The sequence below is a fragment of the Cnephaeus nilssonii genome (assembly GCF_951640355.1).
Source record: "Cnephaeus nilssonii genome assembly, chromosome: 1".
Lineage (NCBI taxonomy): Eukaryota > Metazoa > Chordata > Mammalia > Chiroptera > Vespertilionidae > Cnephaeus > Cnephaeus nilssonii.
Window position 1 is genome coordinate 86713653 of NC_137072.1, and position 21960 is coordinate 86735612.

Genomic DNA, 21960 nt, shown 5'->3' on the forward strand with positions numbered 1-21960 from the left:
TACACTCAGCACTTTGTGTTCAAAATTCATATTAAAGATGAGGAAAATGACTTATGTTATTTAACTTATCCAAAGTTAGTTACTAAGATAAGTTGGACCTAGTACTCAAACCCAGGCTGTCTAACTGCAGGGCCTATTTTTAACAATTATGCTACACTGCCTAACAGTGTAGAAAAGGGAAGGAACTTGGAGCTTGTGGGACATGGTAGGGATAATCATAAATAAAACAGCTAATATTTGAGTGTTTATTAAATGGCAGGACTAAGGTGCTATAATGTATTCTCAGTGAATTTCATCTTATGGGAAAATTTTGGTCTCCATTTAATGGTTGAAGACTTATAAAAGACACATAAACAAAGATTTCAACCCAATGAGTATGACTTCCTGGGAACTCATTTAAAAAAAAAAAAAAAGTGGTATAATCTGTGAAACAAGTCAGTCAACAGAAAGACTGCCTTTTTGTTGTTGTTGTTCATCCTCACCAGAAGATATTTTTTCCACTGATTTTCAGAGAGAGTGGAAGGGAAGGGGAGAGACAGAGATAGGGAAACCTCCCACATGCACCCTGACTGGGGCCAGGGATGGAGCCTACAACCCAGGTATGCGTCCTTGACTGGAATCAAACCCAAGACCCTTTGGTCTGCGCGTCGACACTGTATACACTGAGCCAAACCAGCCAGGGCAACAGAAAGGCTACTTTTTGATATGAATGAATGGCATATGTGGCTTTGAACAAGGTGGTTCTGAAGGACAGTACAACCCTCTAACTATAAGTATATGACTGATACTTATAGCAAACATATCACCAAGACTGATAAATTCTACTGTATAAGACTTTGAACTATTCAGTTTCCTCCATTCCCCAATGGTTCTACCTAAAAAGAGGACACCATAATTTATTCCCATGGATGACAGTCGTGTACCACACTTAACGACAGAGATACGTTCTATAAAATACATTATTAGGCAATTTCTTTGTACAAACATCAGAGTGAACTTACACAAATTTAGATGGTACAGCCTACTACACACCTAGGCTATCTGGTATAGCCTACTGATCCTATGCTACAAGCCTGTACAGCAAGCAAACTCACGGGCCACAGGCCACATGCAGTCCACAACAAATATTTTTGCGACCCAGCCAATATAACAGTATGTAAGAAATATCTTAATAAAAATGTCGTAACTTAATTTTTACAATATCCTATTATACATAATTATTAATAACGAACTACAATGTTCACTAATGACTGATCACTATAATCGTGGTGCATTCATTTCCCTTACACGCCTTACGCGCACCATTTCTCTCCACTAATACTAGCGGCGAGTATTTTAGCAGCTGATTGCCACGTCATTAGTCTTGCACTGACTTGTTTAGTGTGCACAACAAGAAATATTTCGCTTTCAGAGAACGGGAAAAATAGGTTTATTCGCATTACACTTATTAATTGGTGCAGTTATTCAGTGTCTGTTAAGTTAATGTTCAAGAAAAAATATTAATTTTTATTAAAATGTTCTATTATTTTAATGATTACTCATTTATATTTCAGCCCTTTGTATTCAGCATGTCTCTACTGAAATAAACCTATGTTTCTATGAAAATTGAAGCTTTTGTTTTTTTGCAGCCCATATAAACTTAAACCTTGAGTTTGACATGCTTGCTGTACAGCATGTTACTGTACAAAACAACACAGGATTACATCAAGCACAAGAAAAAATTAAGCAATCAAGAGATGCAGTAAGCATGAGGTGTATGAGGCTGGCATAACATGCCATACTGTATTATAGCAAACATTTTTTTATAAGTAGAAAGAGCACACTGTAAAAATAATGATAAAAAGTATAGCATATTAAATACATAAACTAGTAACATAATCCTTCATTATCAAATATCATGTACTGTACATAACTGTATGTGCTATACTTTTATATGACTGGCAACACAGTAGGTGCACTTATAACAGCATCACCAGAAGCATGTGACTACGTGATGGGAATTTTCTAGCTCCGTTATAATCTTACTAGAGGCCCAATGCACAAAATTCATGCAAGGGACTTGACCCGGCACACCCCCCACCACCACCAACGGCTTTGTCCAGAAGGACATCTGGTCTAATTAGCATATTATGCTTTTATTATTATAGATGGGACACAGTCATATATATGGTCTGGTCCATCACTGACAGAAGTGTCCTTATACAGCACTTTACTGTACTCCAACAGCTTCTTGTTCTCCCAATCAAGCATGCATCTCAGCCATTCTACCACCCACAATTTCCTCGTAATAGGTAGCCAAAATGGACCTTTACCAATGTAAATTTAGCCATTTCACAACTCACCATAACACTAAACTGCTCCTCACAGCTCTCTGAATCAGGCTGAAACCATAAGGTAGGACTATAAGGCCCTGCATGTTCTTTTCTCATCTTTAGGCATTCACCATGCATTCTTTACACTCCAGCCACACCACACTTCTTTCAGTTCATAAAAAAAGCCCACCAGCATGGCTGGTGTGGCTCAGTAGTTGAGTGTCGACCCATGAACCAAGAGGTCACCATTCACTGTTAAATTCTTGGTCAGGGTGCATGCCCGGATTGTGGGCTTTATCCCCGGGTGGGGAAGCGGGGAGGTGCAGGAGGCAGCCATCAATGGTTTTCTCTCATCATTGATGTTTCTAGCTCCCTCTCCCTTCCTCTCTCTGAAGTCAATAAAAACATTTTAAAAAAAAAGCCCACCACATTCTCACCACGTCTTTGAACATGCTTTGAATCCAAGTTACATCATCTATAGCTCCACCCCTCTAGAGTGGGAGACCCCTTGCACTATGTTCCCATGACACCCTCTTCTATCACCTGCTATTTCCTCACTAGCCTATAAATTTTATAAGGGCAAACTTAGGCCTAGGTCTAGTTTACTGTATCTCTAAAACCTAGTACACTGCACAGCACTTTTAAAAGTGGTATCAGCTCTTGGAATGAATAAAGTTATTAAGAGTGAACATGATTGAGGACCTAGCCAAATGATCTAGAAGAAAAGATGAACCACTGATGAGGAAATATCAGAACAAGGCTAGTGGGATACTACAAAAACCAGAAAGATTTTGGACAATGAAGACAATTTGGTAAAAATTCCTAAATCCTTTTAGGAAAAGACATGGTATCAATATCCCTGTTGTGTCACCATTAATTAATTTTAAAAAGTATAGTCAATAAAGAAAGAAAAATTATTCTGTTAAGAAACCATAAATGTAAGACTTACTCCTTTAGTTAATATTTTTTAATTGTTCTGTAAAATAGTATTTTAAACCATGGAAGTATGATTGTATTGCTATAAAAATATTTTAAGTCCTTTACTGATTCAAATTGAATGTGGTAACTAAAAACACTTACCATTGCCATATGGAAAAGCACGTGCAGAACGGCTATCATAACCAGAGGAATGTCCACTGTTGAAGAAAAAATGTATTTTTATGTGTTCAAATAAGTTCTAAATTTTAATAGTTTGGTACAAAACATAAAGGCAGAATTATGACTTCTTTAACAACAACAATAAGCTTTAATTCTATAATTTAAATTTTAATAGTAAAAACACAGGATTTTTAACCTCCAAATATATTAAACCTAATACCCAGTTGTAAAGAAAAATATAGCTTACTAGTATAACATGAATAATCCAATGAATTCATCTTAACTCACAAGATAACAGAAACTTTGAGGCTAACAATATTTAAAACTTAATTAAAATTTAGTCTTAAGCCCTAGCTGGTTTGGCTCAGTGGATAGAGCGTGAGCCTGCGGACTGAAAGGTCCCAGGTTCAATTCCAGTCAAGGGCACATGGCTGGGTTGCGGGCTCGATCCTCAGTAGGGGGCGTGCAAGAGGCAGCCAATTGATGATTCTCTCACACCATTGATGTTTCTATATCTCTCTCCCTCTCCCTTCCTCTCTGAAATCAATAAATATATTTTTTTTAAAATTAAGTCTTAAAAAAGTTGGTCTGTTATCAATCAGAAATTCAGCTCTACTGACAGGATCAACAAATAATACTTAACATTTTGATTGAGAAAACAAATATATATTTAAGAAGGACTTAATAATAAAATTAAATCTTTATGTTCTCACAAGTTACACTTCACTGAGTTTTATCATGTTCTTTGAAAATCATATGCATGGTTTTATTGCTATTAATATAATACGGTTCTCACAATTTTTGTCTTCTAATATCATTTAAATCACTTTTTCAGAAATACACTAATTTTGTAGAGTTTATTTGCCAATTAAGCAGAAATATTTATAGCTACCATTAGTGATTTCTATCTATCAAGAATTATGTTGATGCTTTATATTCACTATCTGTTTTAATCTTCACAATTCTATCAACCCCACTTGGTAAAAGAAGAAACTAAGTCTCAAAGAGTAGTTATAAACTTTGCATAGCAACACAAAGCTGATAAATTATGAAGGCAAAATGTGAACCAGTTCTTTTTTATTCCAAAGCCTCTGTTGTTAAACACATTATTGCCATCCATGAGGTAAAAATTATTTAGTACAGCATTCCAACTAACAAAAACCATAAATGCAGGGTATAAAAATAAGGCTTTTCCCATGCAGAATGGATCCAATCCTCCATTGTGGAAGCTGAGTTGCAGCAGGGTAGCAAGGAATAAGGCAGCTTTTCTTTATTATGGTCCCTGAACAGTTGTCCTTACCCAATCCTAAAACAGACATGCTTTATTCATGATTACCAGCCATCTTTTTGTATTTTCCACAAAATTGACTACTGTCAATTTTCAAAAATCAATTTAGGAGTTTCTTTAATCAGTGTGTCATAAATCAAGGGAAGATATTTCAAAATACTATCATTTAGGTTTTTTTGTGTTTTGTTATTGAGCTATATAGGTCCAAGGCTTATATCAAAGTAACTAACATAGATCTAGACTTACTCATTAAAAGGCAGGTACTACTGTTTATAAAATCAAATCTTTGAAAATATTACCAAAATATGTATGATTCTTCTGTCAAAAGCCTATCAATGATAAAAATTTCACAATATATACAATTATTTACCTTTCTATTGTTGGTATAAGAGATGGAGGTGGAGCACCTGGTGGAGGAGGAAAACCTGAAACAATCAATCATAAGGAAAAAAAACGTTAAGAGAGTGTATATTTAATGGCAAAAGAGAAACAAAGTTGCTACATATCACTAAATTTTTCTGGGGACGTAACATGCTTCTCTATGTTATAATGGACAGAAAAAAATGGAGCTTAAGCTTATAAACAGGTATTAAAGTAATAAAATTTTAAATGAAGAGTCTTGTCTAATACATAGAGCACAAATTGGGAGTCAGGACACTCGGTCTTATTTTCAGCACCACACACAGCCCATTTTGTGAGTATGAGAAAGTTAATTTCAATGCCTTACCTTTTCCATATATAAAACAGTAGTGTTGCCACCAGATATATTATACTTGAAATATTTTAGTAGAAAAGCAAATAAAATAACATTTACCTCTTTTAAAATTTTTTTGAGTTTTAGATGTGTAGAAATTTCCTTAAAATGTGTAATATATAAATAAAATCTTACCAGTAGATATAATAACTGTTTAAGGCTGAGAATATCCATCATAAAATATGTTTTAATAGCACAACCCTAAAAAACTATTTTACAAATAAAGGCATATAATTATAGTTTTGCATTAGTCTGGAAAGAAAATAATTTGCACCTTGATATTATGAGGTCTGCATTCTCAATAATTCACAATACCTAAATGTAATACCATGGAATGTGGCTAAATGGGACCTTTAACAGTTAATCTATTCTATACTTTCCAATTCAAATAGGCAAAAAGAATCCCAACAAAGACTAAGATTCTACAACTTATGATACCAATTGCTTCCTAGTTTTAACAACTCTCACTACTGGGAAATGCATTAAAGTATATTATTTAAATTCCTCACACTGCAATACATATGCTATCCTGAATGAGGGCAAGAAACAATCCATTGTCATATTCTCTAACACCTTCTACATATTAAAAACATTTCCACTAGACCTCCTTTTTAGTATTCTAAGTAAAAATGAATCCCAGTTCTCTTAACCCTTCTCAAAAGTCCAATTAAATCAGTTTTGGCCCTTTTACAAGCTGTTTCAAATTCACCATGCTTATCTTCCCTGTATCCAGTTTTGGGATTTATAAATCCTCAACTGAACATCTTAGAAGTATACAGTTTAGCAATTACCACATTAGTACTCAAGAGTCCACAATCCTGCTTTATACAGTTTTTAAAATCACATTTCTTTTTAAACTAAAAAGATACACCAATGATTCCTTTATAACTTCTCCTGGTAAGTCTTTTTCAGCCACATTCATAGACAATCAATGACTATCTCATATCTAAATATGTATACTCTCCTATGCTATCTAAACTCCACTGTTTCTGTTTATCAAGGTCATTTTTATTTTAGACCCACCCTTCCAAGAACTTTCACTTCTCATTCTCTTTATGCTCCTTGGCTTTTAATGCTGAACTAAATTAACACACTTGCTGCCACATTTGTATCACACTACCAAAAACCCTAAAAAAATTTTTTAAAATAACACTGGGCCACATATAACTATTGATCATACCATTATAACAATGAACAATTTAACCACTCAGAGAACAACCGTCTGTCCAGTTATCAATCTACCTAACAGTGTGGCTCAGAACATATATTCTCCTAATACTGAGTTATGCCAGCAGGGTAAAAAAAAAAAAATCAGAAACCATAATTAAGTCAAGATAAATGATCTCTCTTGTCTCTTACAGTCACTTTATCTTATAAAAAATTCCTTGGTATTTTTAATAAAAATTTTATTTTTTTATCCTATACTCAGTTCTCTTCAACCAATTGACATGGTGAGAATTTTCTCAGAATCTCTATTTCTACAGAGATGGGTAAGACAGGTATAAGAAAACTAATTATCTTAAAACTGGAATGAAGCAAAGGCAGAGCTGAAAATAGGACCTTGAAATCCCAATAGCCTATTCCATATTCTAATCGTATCAACACTGTCCCTCCTGTAACTATAGGCTTGAAATTTCATGTTTATTAACAATGATGGAGAAAACATGGAAAAAGTTTTACCTGGAGGTGGTACAGTTATTGGAATACCTAAAAAACAAGTGATGAAATTTAATATAGTAATTGGATTTTATAATCTGTAATGTATTTATGCCATCACCAAAAAACACCTTTGAATTAAAACCCCTCGCCTCATTATCCTGGCTTATTCACTGGAGAGAAGCATTCTATTTTCTTGCAGAGGACCAACAATTCGAGTATAACATCTGACTTCCTGATGAAAAACCCAGTCTAACAACTTGATAACAGGTTTCCCCCACAAGTTGTAATCACAAAGTTAGACAACAGTTAAAAAAGAGCACACTTGTGCATACACAAATATCCAACTCTATGAAAATAACACTAAGTTTGATCAACATCTGATCTTGTTATTTTAACATTTTAATAGGGAAATTGATCAATGGGCTCTTTAATGCTGTAGATACTGCAAGGTAACTCTGAAGATGATGGGTATTCACTTAGTAAAGCTATGTGGGACATTCAAGTGTTGATTTGTATTGTTTTTACTGTGGTTGAAAGGAGGGGGGTAGGTTACTTCCCTTGATTTGTGGGAGTAGAGAAAGGGGGATAGTCAATTCATATATATACATCTACAGGGCATGTTAATATAGACAATTTACTTCTACAGGAGTCAGAAAATATTAATTTGAGTGACTCTCATTCATTTGCACACATTATAAACTTTAAGAAATTTTCAACTATGTACAGACATTCTAAGTTTATACTAGTAAAATGTGCCCTTAAATCCTAACGTAAAGCTTATGCGGCATGCACACTGTAACTACTTTTTGTTTGAAGAAAAATAGCATTACTAAGTAGGAAAATAGAAAAAAATTACTTCATAAAAATTTTATACCATAACTTCAACAGAGTCAAAACGGTTTACTAAATCCTGTCTTATCAAAATTAGTCCAAAGAGGGAAAATAATTATTTCATTAACTAAATGCATGGGGAAAAATAATGAAAAGAGAATCACTTTCAAAAGTTTTCTTGTCGCCAAAACCGGTTTGGCTCAGTGGATAGAGTGTCGGCTTGCGGACTGAAAGGTCCCAGGTTCGATTCTGGTCAGGGGCATGTACCTTGGTTGCGGGCACATCCCCAGTGGGGGGTGTGCAGGAGGCAGCTGATTGATGTTTCTCTCTCATCGATGTTTCTGGCTCTCTATCCCTCTCCCTTCCTCTCTGTGAAAAATCAATAAAATATATATATATTTTTAAAAAGTTTTCTTGTCAATGGAAAATCTGCTAATAATTTATTTTAAAACTTTCTCTAAGTTTTACCAGAATAGGTTTATATAAAAAGATCTTAAGACAGCAAGTAGCCTTAAAATGGAGAATGCCCATCTGATTTAACCACCATGAAATAAAGAGTATGATAAACTTATAAAACCAATAGGAATGAAAAAGATATGTAAAGCAGCTATCATCTTTCAAAAATCAATATGCCTTCATAAGTCTACATAAACTGATGTACACTTAAAGGCGATTCTGATCCATCCCTGTGGTTATCTTGCTGCTTTTTAAATTACTAAGCTAAAAGAATCCAGCAAACAATACAAGCCAGCAGAATCCCAGACACCTAACTGAATGGAAAAAGTAAGAAAGGCAGAGCATATTCAATATTCTTAATATCCATTATTACCTGATTTTCTTTAGAACAGTATAGGTTTTTGTCTAGCACTATCGAACTTCACTATGTAACCTAATTTTTACATTTAAACACCTGACTATATTCTTACATGTTTAAGACAAAGAACTGTATCAAATTCAGCAATCCACTCTGTAATCCTAACAACTTTACCTAAATGAACACATGAGCAGAATGTATCATTTCAGCTAATGCTCACATTCACTACAGCTTACTAAAATGTGAATTCATGCAAAATAACTAAGAAATTACTAATCAGACCTCTCAAAATTTAGTCCTCAAAAACATTTAAGTTGTCAAACTTTCACAAAACAGTGATAAGACATATAATCAAATCGTTAAGTATAGTCTGCTTTTAATTTGAATCTTACTACAATAGTATCATAGGAAAGACTTTTAAAATATCAACTGAAAGGAATTAAGAACACAAAGAAAAATCATGCTGTCTATATAGATGCCTTTCCAATCAGTATCTACACATCAAAAAGTTGGCATGACAGCTAGAAAGGGACCTTTTATGAGGCCTCTATTCTACATAAGATATTTCAATGCAGCTCTTTATTGGTAAATGTTCACTGAAACATAACTATAAAGTTGAGTAAACACTGCATAATCAATTCTTTGACAATTATCAAATATATTTTCAATTCAACTAAGAAAGTTTAACATGTGATATTATGTTAGGCCAACATAATCCTCCATCTACAAATCGCTCTTTAGCATTTGACTTTTGTTAACAAAAGAGAAATAGTGTAAGGAGAGAAAAATTTAATCTAAAAAATCCCATGCTCTTAACACTCCGACCTTATTGGCCAACACATGTGCTGCCTAGCCAACAGACTTGAAATACACAAGGCAAGTACTGTGTTTCTTTTCTGTATCCTTTATCTGTAAAATGAGTAGGGGAAAATGTTTATTTTCCAGGAAAGTGTTTTATAACAGTAGTAAAAGTAAGATATCTAGTACTGGCCAAAAGCTTTTAGAAAAGTAGTATCCAAATTCTAAGAACCTGAACAGATTAGTAGTTTTGGAACTTCAGCAATCATTAAGAACCTCCTGGAGTTTGTTAAAACACAGATTGCCGAGCCTCCCCAAAATGTCTGATTCAGAAGTCTGGAGTGGAGCCAGAGAATTTGCAATCCTAACAAAGGGGAGATGATGATGTTGCTGACCAAAGACCATACTGTGAGAAACACTAGATTAGATTCTAAACTTCTCATCTGCACTACTGAATACTTCAATATTCAATACAGGCAAAATAAATGACAGCTATATACTATCTGCATCATCAAAAGAAAAAGGAGAGAACTTAATTTTTCTGGTATATAACACACACTCTTAAATGTAAAGTGTGAGTGTAGGGGGACCTGAAATCCTACTTGGGAGACTGAAAAACTAAAGCAAAGAAACACAAAGACAGCATACCTGCAAAATATACTAAAAATAATTTTTTTAAATTCTCACAAAATTAAGAGGCTTCACATTCAACAATAGCAGAAAAAAACGAATAAAAAATATCTATGAACTCATTCTCAATGTTGCTCATGATTATTTTGTACTATAGGCCCAGTGCACGAATTCATGCACGTGTGGGATCCCTAGGCCTGGCCGGCAGCAATCAGGGCCAGTCAGGGCCGGGCTGATCAGGGCCTGCTGGCCAGGGGGAGGGACAGGGTGCAGGAAGTTGGCCGCCAGCCCCGAGGAGTGAGCCGGCCCTCGGCCCCCCTAGGAAAGGGGCCGGGGGGCCGTGTCCACCACCACCCACCCCAGTTCCCTGTCCCAGCCTAGGGCCTGAAGGCCACAGCGTCAGGAGATGAGGCGAGGTCACCAGGCCAGGCGCAGAAGGAATGGACACCGGACGCTGCCCACGGGAGGTTGGCTGTGGGAGCGCACTGACCACCAGGGGGCAGCTCCTGTGTTGAGCATCTGCCCTCTGGTGGTCAATGCGCGTCATAGCGACTGGTCAAAAGGGTTCTGGTCATTCAGTCATAATGGTCGCTTCGGCTTTTACATATACAGATAACTAAGGCAAGAGTTATGGGACATGGCTTCCAATGATCCCTGTGCCTCCTGGTATTTATGCCTTTTTATACCTGTGGTATTGATATCTTCCCCTGAGTCCTGGTTGGACACAATAACTTGTTTCTAACAAAATACAGCAAAAATAAGGGGATGTCACTTCCATGATTACATTTCAAAAGACAGTGACTTCCATTTTGCTGGTATCCTCTAATGATTTCTGGGCATTCATACTTTGATGAAATAAGCTGCCACGTTGGAGAAAAAATAAATCTTTTAAACAAAGAGGTTAGTGAGCTTGGAGATGAATTCTTTGTCAATCAAGCCTATGAAATAACCATCTCAAAGTCTGTAAGAGACCTTAAAGAGAGGATCCAGCTAAGCTGTCCCTGCATTTATAACACCAAAAAGGCTGTTCAATAATAAATATATCATTATTTTAAGCCACTACATTCTGGAATAATTTATTATGCAGCAATAGCTAACCAATATAGCTATTATATTGGTTATATAATATATTATATAATAACTACCTATCATTTTTCTCTATTAAGTTTAAAAAAAAAAACAACGCATGGCAGAATTATGTGAAAGGTCCTCACTGGTAACTTCCAAATTTCTAGTTCCTATTTCTCAGATAATTTCCAAATTTCAACACCACTATTAAGTTACAAATAAAAAACCTGATTACTTCCCTTAAGTCTCAATGATTTCTACTTCAAATTCATCAAGCTCATACATAAATCTCTACATAGAAATTGAGTATAAAGTCAAGATTTATAAAAATCATTAACTATCACCTTCCACAACATACTTTTTTCTATGTACCAGTATTCTTAAAATTATATACACATATATCATCTATCATTTACTCTTTTTATAACAAGTATAGTATACAGAATACTGTAAAACTATTTTTTAATAATTAAGGTGAAACAATTAATTGTAAGATACAAACAATGGAAATAATTTTAAAGGAAAAAATGTGTTAAAAGGTGCTATGGTTATAAAACTTTAGTAACAAAGTTACCAGAATACTTTATACCTAAGAGGTAAAGATGATGATTTATGGTAACTATATATGAAATGAACTATTTTATCCTTATTAAGATCTCTTAATCCCCCAGTTTATAAAATAATCTACAGGCTACAAAAAATTAAAATTCTTTTAAACAAACAAAAACATCTCTGATAGAAAGTTAAATATTTTTACAAAAAATCTTGTAAAGGAACTGATCTCTATTAGCTCATATATAATCACAAAATGATTGGAAGAATCAAACAAATAAGAGTCCAATATTAAATTAAATTATATAAAATGCAGCATCTATGTTATTAAAATAATACAATTATAAAGGTAGCATCCATGGGCAAAGAAGACATTCAAAAATCAACATCCTAAAAATCACCATTCAGAAGAAGCTTTTAATTCTATTAAACTTACATTTAAGTTAATTTTTAATTGTGCCAGAATATACTACTAATTATAGGTAATTAGCAATAGTCCCTATTTTCAGTATATTAAAAACACAATAGACAGTTGTTTCTTTAACAGAGAAAAACAAAACATAAGAGAAAATGAGTACAGCTCTCAAAAACGTCAAAGAATTCTTTTGCAAAGTACTTCTGTAAAAGACATTGTTGAAATGCTTCCATTTTTGGCAAATAGCATCAATTAATAAGCAATCTGCTATGTAAAACCAAAAACCTTCATGGAACTATAACAGCTTAATTAATGTTATATTCATGAAATGGCTTATCAATTAAAGAGACAAAATTGTACTTCCTCAAAGATGCTAATAATACTCATCCGATATAGGCCAATCTTCTGCCAAAGCAACAGTTCTCAAAGTGTAACCTGGAGATTCCTGGGGTCGCTAAGTCCCTTCAAGGAATTTGCAAGGCCAAAACTACTTTCATAAAAATACTAAGATAACATTTGCCATTTTCACCCTCATTCTCTTACAGGTGTACAATGCCATTTTCCAGAGGCTATGTATGTGACATGTGAAATCACAATAGATTCAATGCAGGAACAAACAGGAGAATCCAGTTTTCTATTAAGGCACCCAGTAAAGAGACTGCAGAAGTATAAAACAATGCCACTCTTTGCACTAAATGTTTTTTGTTGCTCTAGAAAAATAATTATTTTTCAAGGAAATATAGTCTTAATATTAATACATAATAGGTGTATTCTATTTTTTAAAATAAGTATTTTAAATATAATATTTTAATTCCTCAGTTAATATCTAGTACAAAAAATAGATGTAACACACATAAATAAAAGCTCTTTGGGTTCTGCAGTAATTTTTAAAAATGTAAAGGACTCTGTGACCACAAGGACTGAGAGTCATTGTGCTAGAACCATACTGCTAACAGAAAAGTAATCTAAAGATCTGGTAGGCCTTGGAAGAAATGCAGAAGACTCCAGATGTAAGCTGCTTTTTCTTCCCAACCCCACGTGTCATCACTAACCTCAGAATTAAGATATTTAAGAAATAAACAAGATTTTCAAGTTCATATCATTTGTAGTACTAGATGAGTAATAAAAGACACTGACAATATAAGCATAACCAATGGATGCAAAACTCTGGGGGGTGGGGGCATATATGGGAGTGGGGTGTGGGGGGGGGCAATGGTAAGATATGTACACATATAATACCTTAATAAAAAAATTGGAAAAAAAAAGAAGACACTGACATACTTGACAATCTTTTAAGAAGAAATCTAATTCCTTTTAAAATGCAGGAGCTTACACATATTGAAATCTAGGTAAATAACTAAACCTTATATCTGGCTTTAAGAGCAGGGATGACCTGTCTGTGGTCCAGACTACTGGGCTACATCTCAGTAAAACAAAGAGTCTTCTTCAATGTAGAATTCTACTCCTGAGCTGGATTTCAACTGTTCCCAAGACAAATAAAACCACAATCACATGACCCTTAATACTGACCGAGGTAACAAGAAATGAATTATACCATATATGCCTTGTGTCAATAAACTCCATTATTAAAAAATGAAGATAAAAAAGGACACTAAAATAAATTAACATTTAAAAGCCTACATTAAAAGTCTACCGAAACCGGTTTGGCTCAATGGATAGAGCGTCGGCCTGCAGACTGAAAGGTCCCAGGTTCAATTCCGGTCAAGGGCATGTACATTGGTTGCGGGCACATCCCCAGTGGGGGGTGTGCAGGAGGCAGCTGATCAATGTTTCTAGCTCTCTATCCCTCTCCCTTCCTCTCTGTAAAAAATCAATAAAATATATTAAAAAAATAAAAAATAAAAAAAATAAAAGTCTACCGTTAAATGTAATAGGTTGAACGTAGTTATTAAAAGTATGTTTATAATCATTAAGGTTATTTTATTTTAAAAACAAGTAAGCCAGACACAAACAAATATGGAATTTTTCCACTTATATGAAGTACCTAGAATAGGCAAATTCATAAGAAAGAAAGAAAAAAAAGAGGCAACCAGGGGCTGGTTGGGGTAAGTAGGAAGGGGTTGTTGTTTAACGAGTACATAGTTTTTGTTATAGATGATGAAAAAGTTTTAAGTGCAGAGCCTAGTGATGGTTACACAACATTGTGAATGTATTTAATGTCACTGAATTATACATTTACAAAATGGTTAAAATCATAAATATTTTGTTTATATATTTTACCACAATCGAAAAAATTAAAATCAACTACTCTATAACATCAAGCCTTCCAATTTTACAAATTTTCTTGTAATAAACAAGTATATGAGAACTAGTTTATTCAGTAAACAGACTTCTTAACACAAATGAGGCAAATAGAAATACCTCAGTGAACTGGACATTTTTTTTTTTAAATTCTGATTCCTGTTCTTTACAACCTTCCTTACCCACAGATATGTATATATGCATGCACTTCAACATCAAGGAAATACTTAAAAAGAAAGAAAAGGCTTTTAAGACATGTTATTGGGGTGAGTACACATAATCCAATAATACAGCCTTCCTGACAGAGGTAATGAATGCTTCATTTCAACATTGTTAGTAAAATAGGCTTTCAAGCAAAATTGCCTGGATTAGAATTCTGGTTCTGCTACTTTTATAGCTATTACTTAAACAACTTGAGCCCCCGAGTTTCCTCATCTGTAAAATTAGAATGTCTATTTCAGATGCTATCAAGAATAAAATTGAGTTAATACAAGAAGTATGCTCAGAATAACTTTTCAATAGTAAGCATTCAGTAAGTATTAGCTATTATTTGTATTATTACTCAACCAATGCATAGAAATCACACTAACACTATAGATCTGGTTCACTAGAAACTGAAAATAGATTTTCTGAAAATTAAGGAAGATCTTGAATAATCAGTTTGTTTTCAAGCTGTTAGCTTGGCAACAAGGAACCAGATTAAATATTTTCCCTTTTAAAAATTCCAAAAAGTCTCAACACGTCCCTTAAATGTTTATTCTGCTCTCCAATACAAAGTCTCCTCTACTTTTCATACTAATCTATTGTGGCCAGAAATACTTTGTTCTCTCAGTTTCTAAGGTTTCATGTATGTTTGTAGATGTGTGTTTGAGGAGAAGAGGAGGCAACATACCTTTCCTCTCCTGTTAACTATCTGACAGTAAATGTCCCTTGAACGAGCATTGTCTACCACACCTCTTCACTGCTAAGGAGTAACTATCTACTTATGCTATGAAACAACTATAGAGTTGACTAAAAATTTTATCCTCCAAAATAGGGCACTTGTGAGTGAATAATAATCATGCAAGGATAAAAGGTATAAAGTAGGATTATTCTAGGCAAATCTGGATATCACTATGTATGAAAAAACTGGTTAACACCCAAAAATATGGGCTCAATATATTATTACTTATTTGTCCCATCATATATAGGACTATAGTTTTAAAAACTTATGCCTTTGAAAGCTAACAAAGGCAAAATTAAAATGTTTAAATTTTCAAAAGATTTTTTTGCCTTTTAGTATTTCTCAGCAAAGCACAAAGAAAACCTAGGGTTTCTACTAGAAAAATGGAGCTTACTTATTAAGGCAATGCTTCCAAAAGACTCCTGAGCCACAGTGCTTTCTTTCATTAGCTGCATATGATTCTTTTTTGTTTTGCTTTGTTTTTAGAGAAACATTGATGAGAGAGAAACATTAATTGGCTGCCTCCTGTACGTCCTCTACTGGGGATCCAGCCCACAACCTGGACATGTGCCCTAATCAGGAATTGAATTAGTTGTCTCTTGGTACATGGGGCGATGCTCAACCACTGAGCCATACCCGTCAGGCTAGTTGCATATGGTTCTTAAGGTGATATAAATGACAGCAAACTCAATAGAATATACTGTAATCATGTGGTTCTTTGGCAAATGATGTCAAAATGTGTCTTTAATCAAAACCTACTGTTATGTACCTATGCAGCTATAGTGTTAAAGCCAGTGCCCATTCTGATTGGTAAGTGCCTGTGTGACTGTACCAACTATAAATCTGAAAATCCCCATGTTACAGTTACATAAATATGTTTCTAACTCAATCAGCTAATATATTTGGAAAATTTTAAATATACACAAGATATCTGTGATTAGCACTATGGGGAAACAGCTCACAATCTAATAAAAATGAGAGGTATTTCAGTTAGCCTCCACTTACACAAATATTTGTTTTTTTGTATGAATTGGTTATCTTCTCTCACCTCAATCCAGCAAATATACCACAGTTAAGTATTGCTTAAACCAACATTAGAATTAATCTATATTTGTATTCCTTAAATGTGATAGGACATTATGGAAGTATAATCTAAAAATAAGCATCAAAGGAAATCAGGACAGACATTTAAAATATGGAAAGCGTGTACCTGAAAATTAACATTAAATATATAGTTTATGCAACAAAAATAATCTGTTACAGAATTCCAGAGATATGAACAATATTAAAAGATTTATTGTCCTTTAAAGAGATTATATTGCAAAAAATGGGAGTAAGGTATCATTTTGAAAAAAGCCTACTTTCAGATAATGCCAGTGCCTATCAGCAATATCTCCCAGAGCTACTAAATATTCTTATACCAATTAGATATTTATTTTTTCATCATTAATACATATCACCACTCTCTCACCTTAATAAACAGCTAGTATTGAACTATATAAAATGAGAATATACTATTTGGCTAGTAAATAAAAAAATCCTTCTAAATTTAGTACCTAGTAAAGTTTAAATACAATTATAAAGCAATCTAGCATAAGGTCTATTATTTTATATATATATAAAAAAATTGGTTAAGGGGTAAATATTAAAAGCTTATTGGGAATAAAATAAAGGCCACTGAATGAAAGGTTGAAAGTATAAATTTTGGGGATTAGTTGTAATATTTTCTATTGACACACACATATATATATTAATCATCTTTCAGTCTCATTAAATCAAATATGTTCAAAATTAACTATTTATACATTTTATCTTTCTTCAGAGGACAAAGAAATAATTTATGAATCATTAAGTCATTAGCTTTTTATTTAGTTAATTCTCACCATATTAAAGACACAAGAATCATGGGTTCAATCACAATTTCTGGCTTATGTTTCATAACAAAAATTCTTGTTGGACCAAGAATTAACTGAACTTTAGAAATAATGTTGCCTGGAGTAAGGACCTCTATCCTTATCCAGTTTTCTCCTTTATTTTAAGAAAACAAGATTCTCCATAGCCAGAGTAATTTTTCATAATTTTTAATCCTTTGAAGGTAGAGGTGACAATGAAAGAAACCAAAGGTGTTTTGGCTTTAGGGCTGATGTGATAATGAACATTTAGAGGCCTAGGATTACCATATTCTGATCATAACTGGCACCTTAAAACAAAGACAGCTCTCTTGTAAAAGTGAAGTGAGTGGTCACGGCTCTTAAATATAAACTGACATATACTACAATCTTAACATGTACTATACAGTCTAATTAGGACCAATAGCTAATATTTACCATTTTTCTAGGCATTCTCCCTAGAAAAAAAAGTAATTATTATCTAAATCTATCTTGTTAGTTTCATTAAAAATTGGTTAAGGGGGTAAATATTAAAATCTTATTGGGAATAAAATAAAGGCCACTGAATGAAAGGTTGAAAGTCTAAATTTTGGGGATTAGTTGTAATATTTTCTATTGACACTAATCTAGTTTTTAATAAACAATCAAAAGTGGCTACAAGTATAATAAAAATGTACATTAATTTTCTGTCTCACTTAAAAGAAGTAAATACCAGGTACCTGGCATCCAGAAGTAATCTCCTAAAAGGAAACCAGTATAAAGACGACAACCAGACTGAGATTTTCATTTCAAAAATCTCTTCATGGGATATAATTTTTTTTCTAATCTATTCCAATTCTAAAGGCATCTTTAAAAAATTTTTTAAAACAACTTAACATTGTTTATAATTCAATATGGGCTTATAAATATATAATTAGCAGCTTTAGTTTGGGGAATATGATATTTTTGGATCATTTTAGTATCTCTACATTCTTCTCAATTTCTGTATACTGTCTCTGCTATGCTGAAATAGCAAGACACGTATATATCTGTTTCAGTGTAAATCTACTGAAGACAATATAATTTCATAATCTATTACTTTTAATGTAATGCAATCAATGTTATTTTTAAATAGATATATTTTAATTGTTAAATTCAAAATAAAAGAAACATTCATGGGTTATTTACTTTTTTTTTCCAAAACCAAATGTTTTATGTACTATTTACCTGGTGGGGGAATCAGAGGTGGAGCAGTGCTGACAGTTGGAGGAGGTGGGAGAAATGGAGGAGGTGGAAGGTGAGTAGGAGGAGCTCCTGGAGGGAAAAATGGAGGTGGTTTGCTAAAATTGTTGTCTACTTCAGTAGCAGATCTTTCAGAAAGGACCTAAAATTAGAGCATAGTTTATTTTTAAAAAATAAATAAACATTCTTATCTGCAATTAAACTCAAGCAAGTTAATTTCATTTAATCTAAGAATCAAAGTAAAAAGCTTTATTCTCATACACATATTTTGAGAGTAATTTTCTGTGTGATGTGTATGTATATACACAGACGTCAGTATACATTCTCACACACGTACTTAAAGCCCAGGAAAAACAACTGACATCATCACAAAAAGACTTCTGAATACAACATAATTGATAAAACATTCTAAACAAGAGACAATTAAGTACTTTATAAATATAATGTAATAAAGATTATCTTTGTTACCCAACCAAAGTTAAAGTATTCACATTAAGGGCCTTAGCCAGTTTGGCTCAGTGGATAGAGCATCGACCTGTGGACTGAAGGATCCCAGGTTCGATTCCGGCCAAGGGCACATGCCTGGGTTGCAGGCTTGATCCCCAGTAGGGGGGAGTATAGGAGGCAGCGGATCAGTGATTCTCTCTCATCATTGATGTTTCTATCTCTCTATCCATCTCCCTTCCTTTAATCAATAAAGATGTAAAAAACAAACAAAACAAAAAAATTTTAAGGCAATGTACTCATTAGTCCCAGATACTAGCATTAAGAAAGTAACATGGCATGAGTACTTCGGGGGGGGGGGGGGGGGATGCGGGGGAGAGATGTGTGTGGAAGAGATTAACCACAGAATTTATATGCATAACCCATGGTAGGGAGAGAAAGGGGGATGGAATGGAACAGTGGGGGAGAAAGGGGGATATCTGTAATACTTTCAACAATGAAGATTAAAAAAAACAACAGTAACATGGCAGCAGAACCAGATATTCGTTGCAACAGGTCCTGTCATCACCAGGTTGCAAAGTAAGAGACTGTAAAGCATGCATCAACAAGATGCAAGAGGCAGCCAAATATGTAAATGACTTTTTGATGTGACCCTTGTAACTTTAAGAACAAGCGTTAATACCTGAAAAGTAAAAGTGATAACAAAATACTGATATGTATAAACAGGTAAGGAACAGGCAGCAAATCTACAGGAGATTTGCACCAAGGAATTTGGATTTTTGACAAGCTCCCAAGGAAATTATAACTCACAAAGAAGTTTAGGAAACATAGCAGAAATAGGCAACATAATATATATTTAGCTTATACTTCTCAAATCCTTACTAGCTAAAGCATATAACTTAAACATATAATCCCTCCTTCCGTTAACTTTTCCTCCATTTATGAACAGTAATTTTTGTAAGGCATATACTGATGTTATTTTTTTAATGAAGAGGAGATTTATTTTAAGAAATTATAGCATTTTGATGGTGGGAGAAAGCGAGGACTATCTTCATTTTAGAAATCTCTTTGTGCCCCTTTTCAAGATGCTAAAAAGAACATTTTACATGATTAATTTATTAAAGACTAGAGGCCCAGTGCACAAAATTCATAACGGGAAGGGGTACCCTCAGCCCAGTCTGCACCCTCTCCAATCCAGGACCCCTCAGGGGATGTCCGACTGCAGGTCAGACATCCCTCTCATAATCCGGGACCGCTGGCTCTTAGCTGCTTACCTGCCTGCCTGCCTGATCGCCCCTAATTGCCCCCCCCCCTCACACCCAGCCTGGTCACCCTCAACTGCCCCCCTCTGCTGGCCTGTTCATCCCTAACTGCCCCCCCATCCCCGCTGGCCTGGTCACCCCTTACTGCCCACCCTGCCAGCCTGATCACCCCAAACTGCCCCCCTGCTGGTCTGGTCACCCCCAACTGCTCCCCCTGGCGACCTGGTAACCCCCAACTGCTCCCCCCTGCCGGCCTGGTTGCCCCACGCAGCCTGCAGTTCGGTCGTCCATCCGGTTGATTCGGTCATGACAGCCCCTGGCTTTTTATATATTAGGATAACAAAAATCAAAACACTTTGTACATTTTTAAAGTACTCACACAAAAAGTAACTAAAACAAAATAGAAACAGACTCATAGATAGAGAACAGACTGACAGCTGTCAGAGGGAGGAGGTTGAAGGAGCTGGGTGAAAAAGGTGAAGGGATTAAGAAAAAAACACCTTATAAACACAGATAATAGTATGGTGATTACCAGAGGGAAAGAGGTGGGGGGAGGAAGAAGAGGATAAAGGGGAGATATAAAGGGTGATGAAAGGAGACTTGACATGGAGTGAACACACAATACAATATACAGATGATAAATTATAGAATTGTACACCTGAAACCAATATAATTTTATTAACTAATGTCACCCCAATAAAATCCATTTAGGAAAAGGAAATAATAAAACAAAAAGTGTGGTCAAGCTAATAGCTGAAAGTTTCAGCTGGTAAAGTTCTAACTTGAATTATCCCAGTTACTCTTCCCCTTTCATTCTTTCACTTGAAAACAGGCTTACGAATTTTTCCCCTGAGAAAAACCATATTAAATAAATGATATAGCCATAAAGTTATCATAAAGAGATTTTAAGTTATAGCTTTAAGAATATGAGAAAATGCAAATGATAATTTCAAAAGAAAAAAAAAAGGATACACAAAAATATAATAGTATCTCAATCTTGCTTAGTGACAAGGGAAGAGATGTACCAGAATGTTAAGAGTGATTATTTACATAATAGAATTATGAGTGATTTTATTTTCTTTAGACTTTCCCAATATTTTCCTCTTTTTGTCCAATGAAGCCATACATTATAACAATAAAAAATTTCTTACTAAAAAAATAAAAAACCCCAAAGGTTATAAAGAGCAGCTTTTGTAATAAAAGAGTGATTGACTCTATACCTTAAATCTCTTTGTGCACCCAACACATAGCATAGCACTGTGAATATATATTGAACTAGAGGCCCGGTGCACGAAATTCATGAACTTGGGGAGAGGAGGTTTGTCCCTCAGCCCAGCCTGCACCCTCTCCAATCTGGGACATCCCTCTCACAATCCGGGACTGCTGGCTTCCAAACGCTTGCCTGCCTGCCTGCCTGCCTGCCTGATTGCCCCTAACCGCTTCTGCCTGCCAGCCTAACCACCCCCTAATCACTCCCCTGCCAGCCTGATCGACGCATAAACTGCTCCCCTGCTGGCCAGGTCGCCCCCAACTGCCCTCCCCTGCCGGCCTGGTCACCCCTAAATGCCCTCCACTGCAGGTCTGGTCAACCCCAACTGCCCTCCCCTACTGGCCCAGTCGCCCCCAACTGCCTTCCCCTGCCGGCCCAGTCCCCCCCAACTGCCCTCCCTCCCCTGCAGGCCAGGTCGCCCCTAATTGCCCTCCCCTGCCAGCCTGGTCC

General features: G+C 35.0%; 1 protein-coding gene across 4 annotated transcripts in view; it reads right to left on the reverse strand.

Moving 5' to 3' along the window:
* The window catches only part of FIP1L1 (factor interacting with PAPOLA and CPSF1), a 77035-nt gene that overhangs the window by 12807 nt on the left and 42268 nt on the right, over window positions 1-21960 (reverse strand). For 2 of the 4 annotated variants that reach the window (XM_079771560.1, XM_079771562.1), the window contains 4 exons: window positions 18520-18676; window positions 7133-7159; window positions 5069-5123; window positions 3393-3448 (listed from right to left, as the gene is read on the reverse strand). In XM_079771560.1, coding sequence (XP_079627686.1) covers window positions 3393-3448; window positions 5069-5123; window positions 7133-7159; window positions 18520-18676 — 295 coding nt within the window. The remainder of the gene's footprint in view (window positions 1-3392; window positions 3449-5068; window positions 5124-7132; window positions 7160-18519; window positions 18677-21960) is intronic. The other 2 variants (XM_079771561.1, XM_079771563.1) reach the window with 1 other exon arrangement.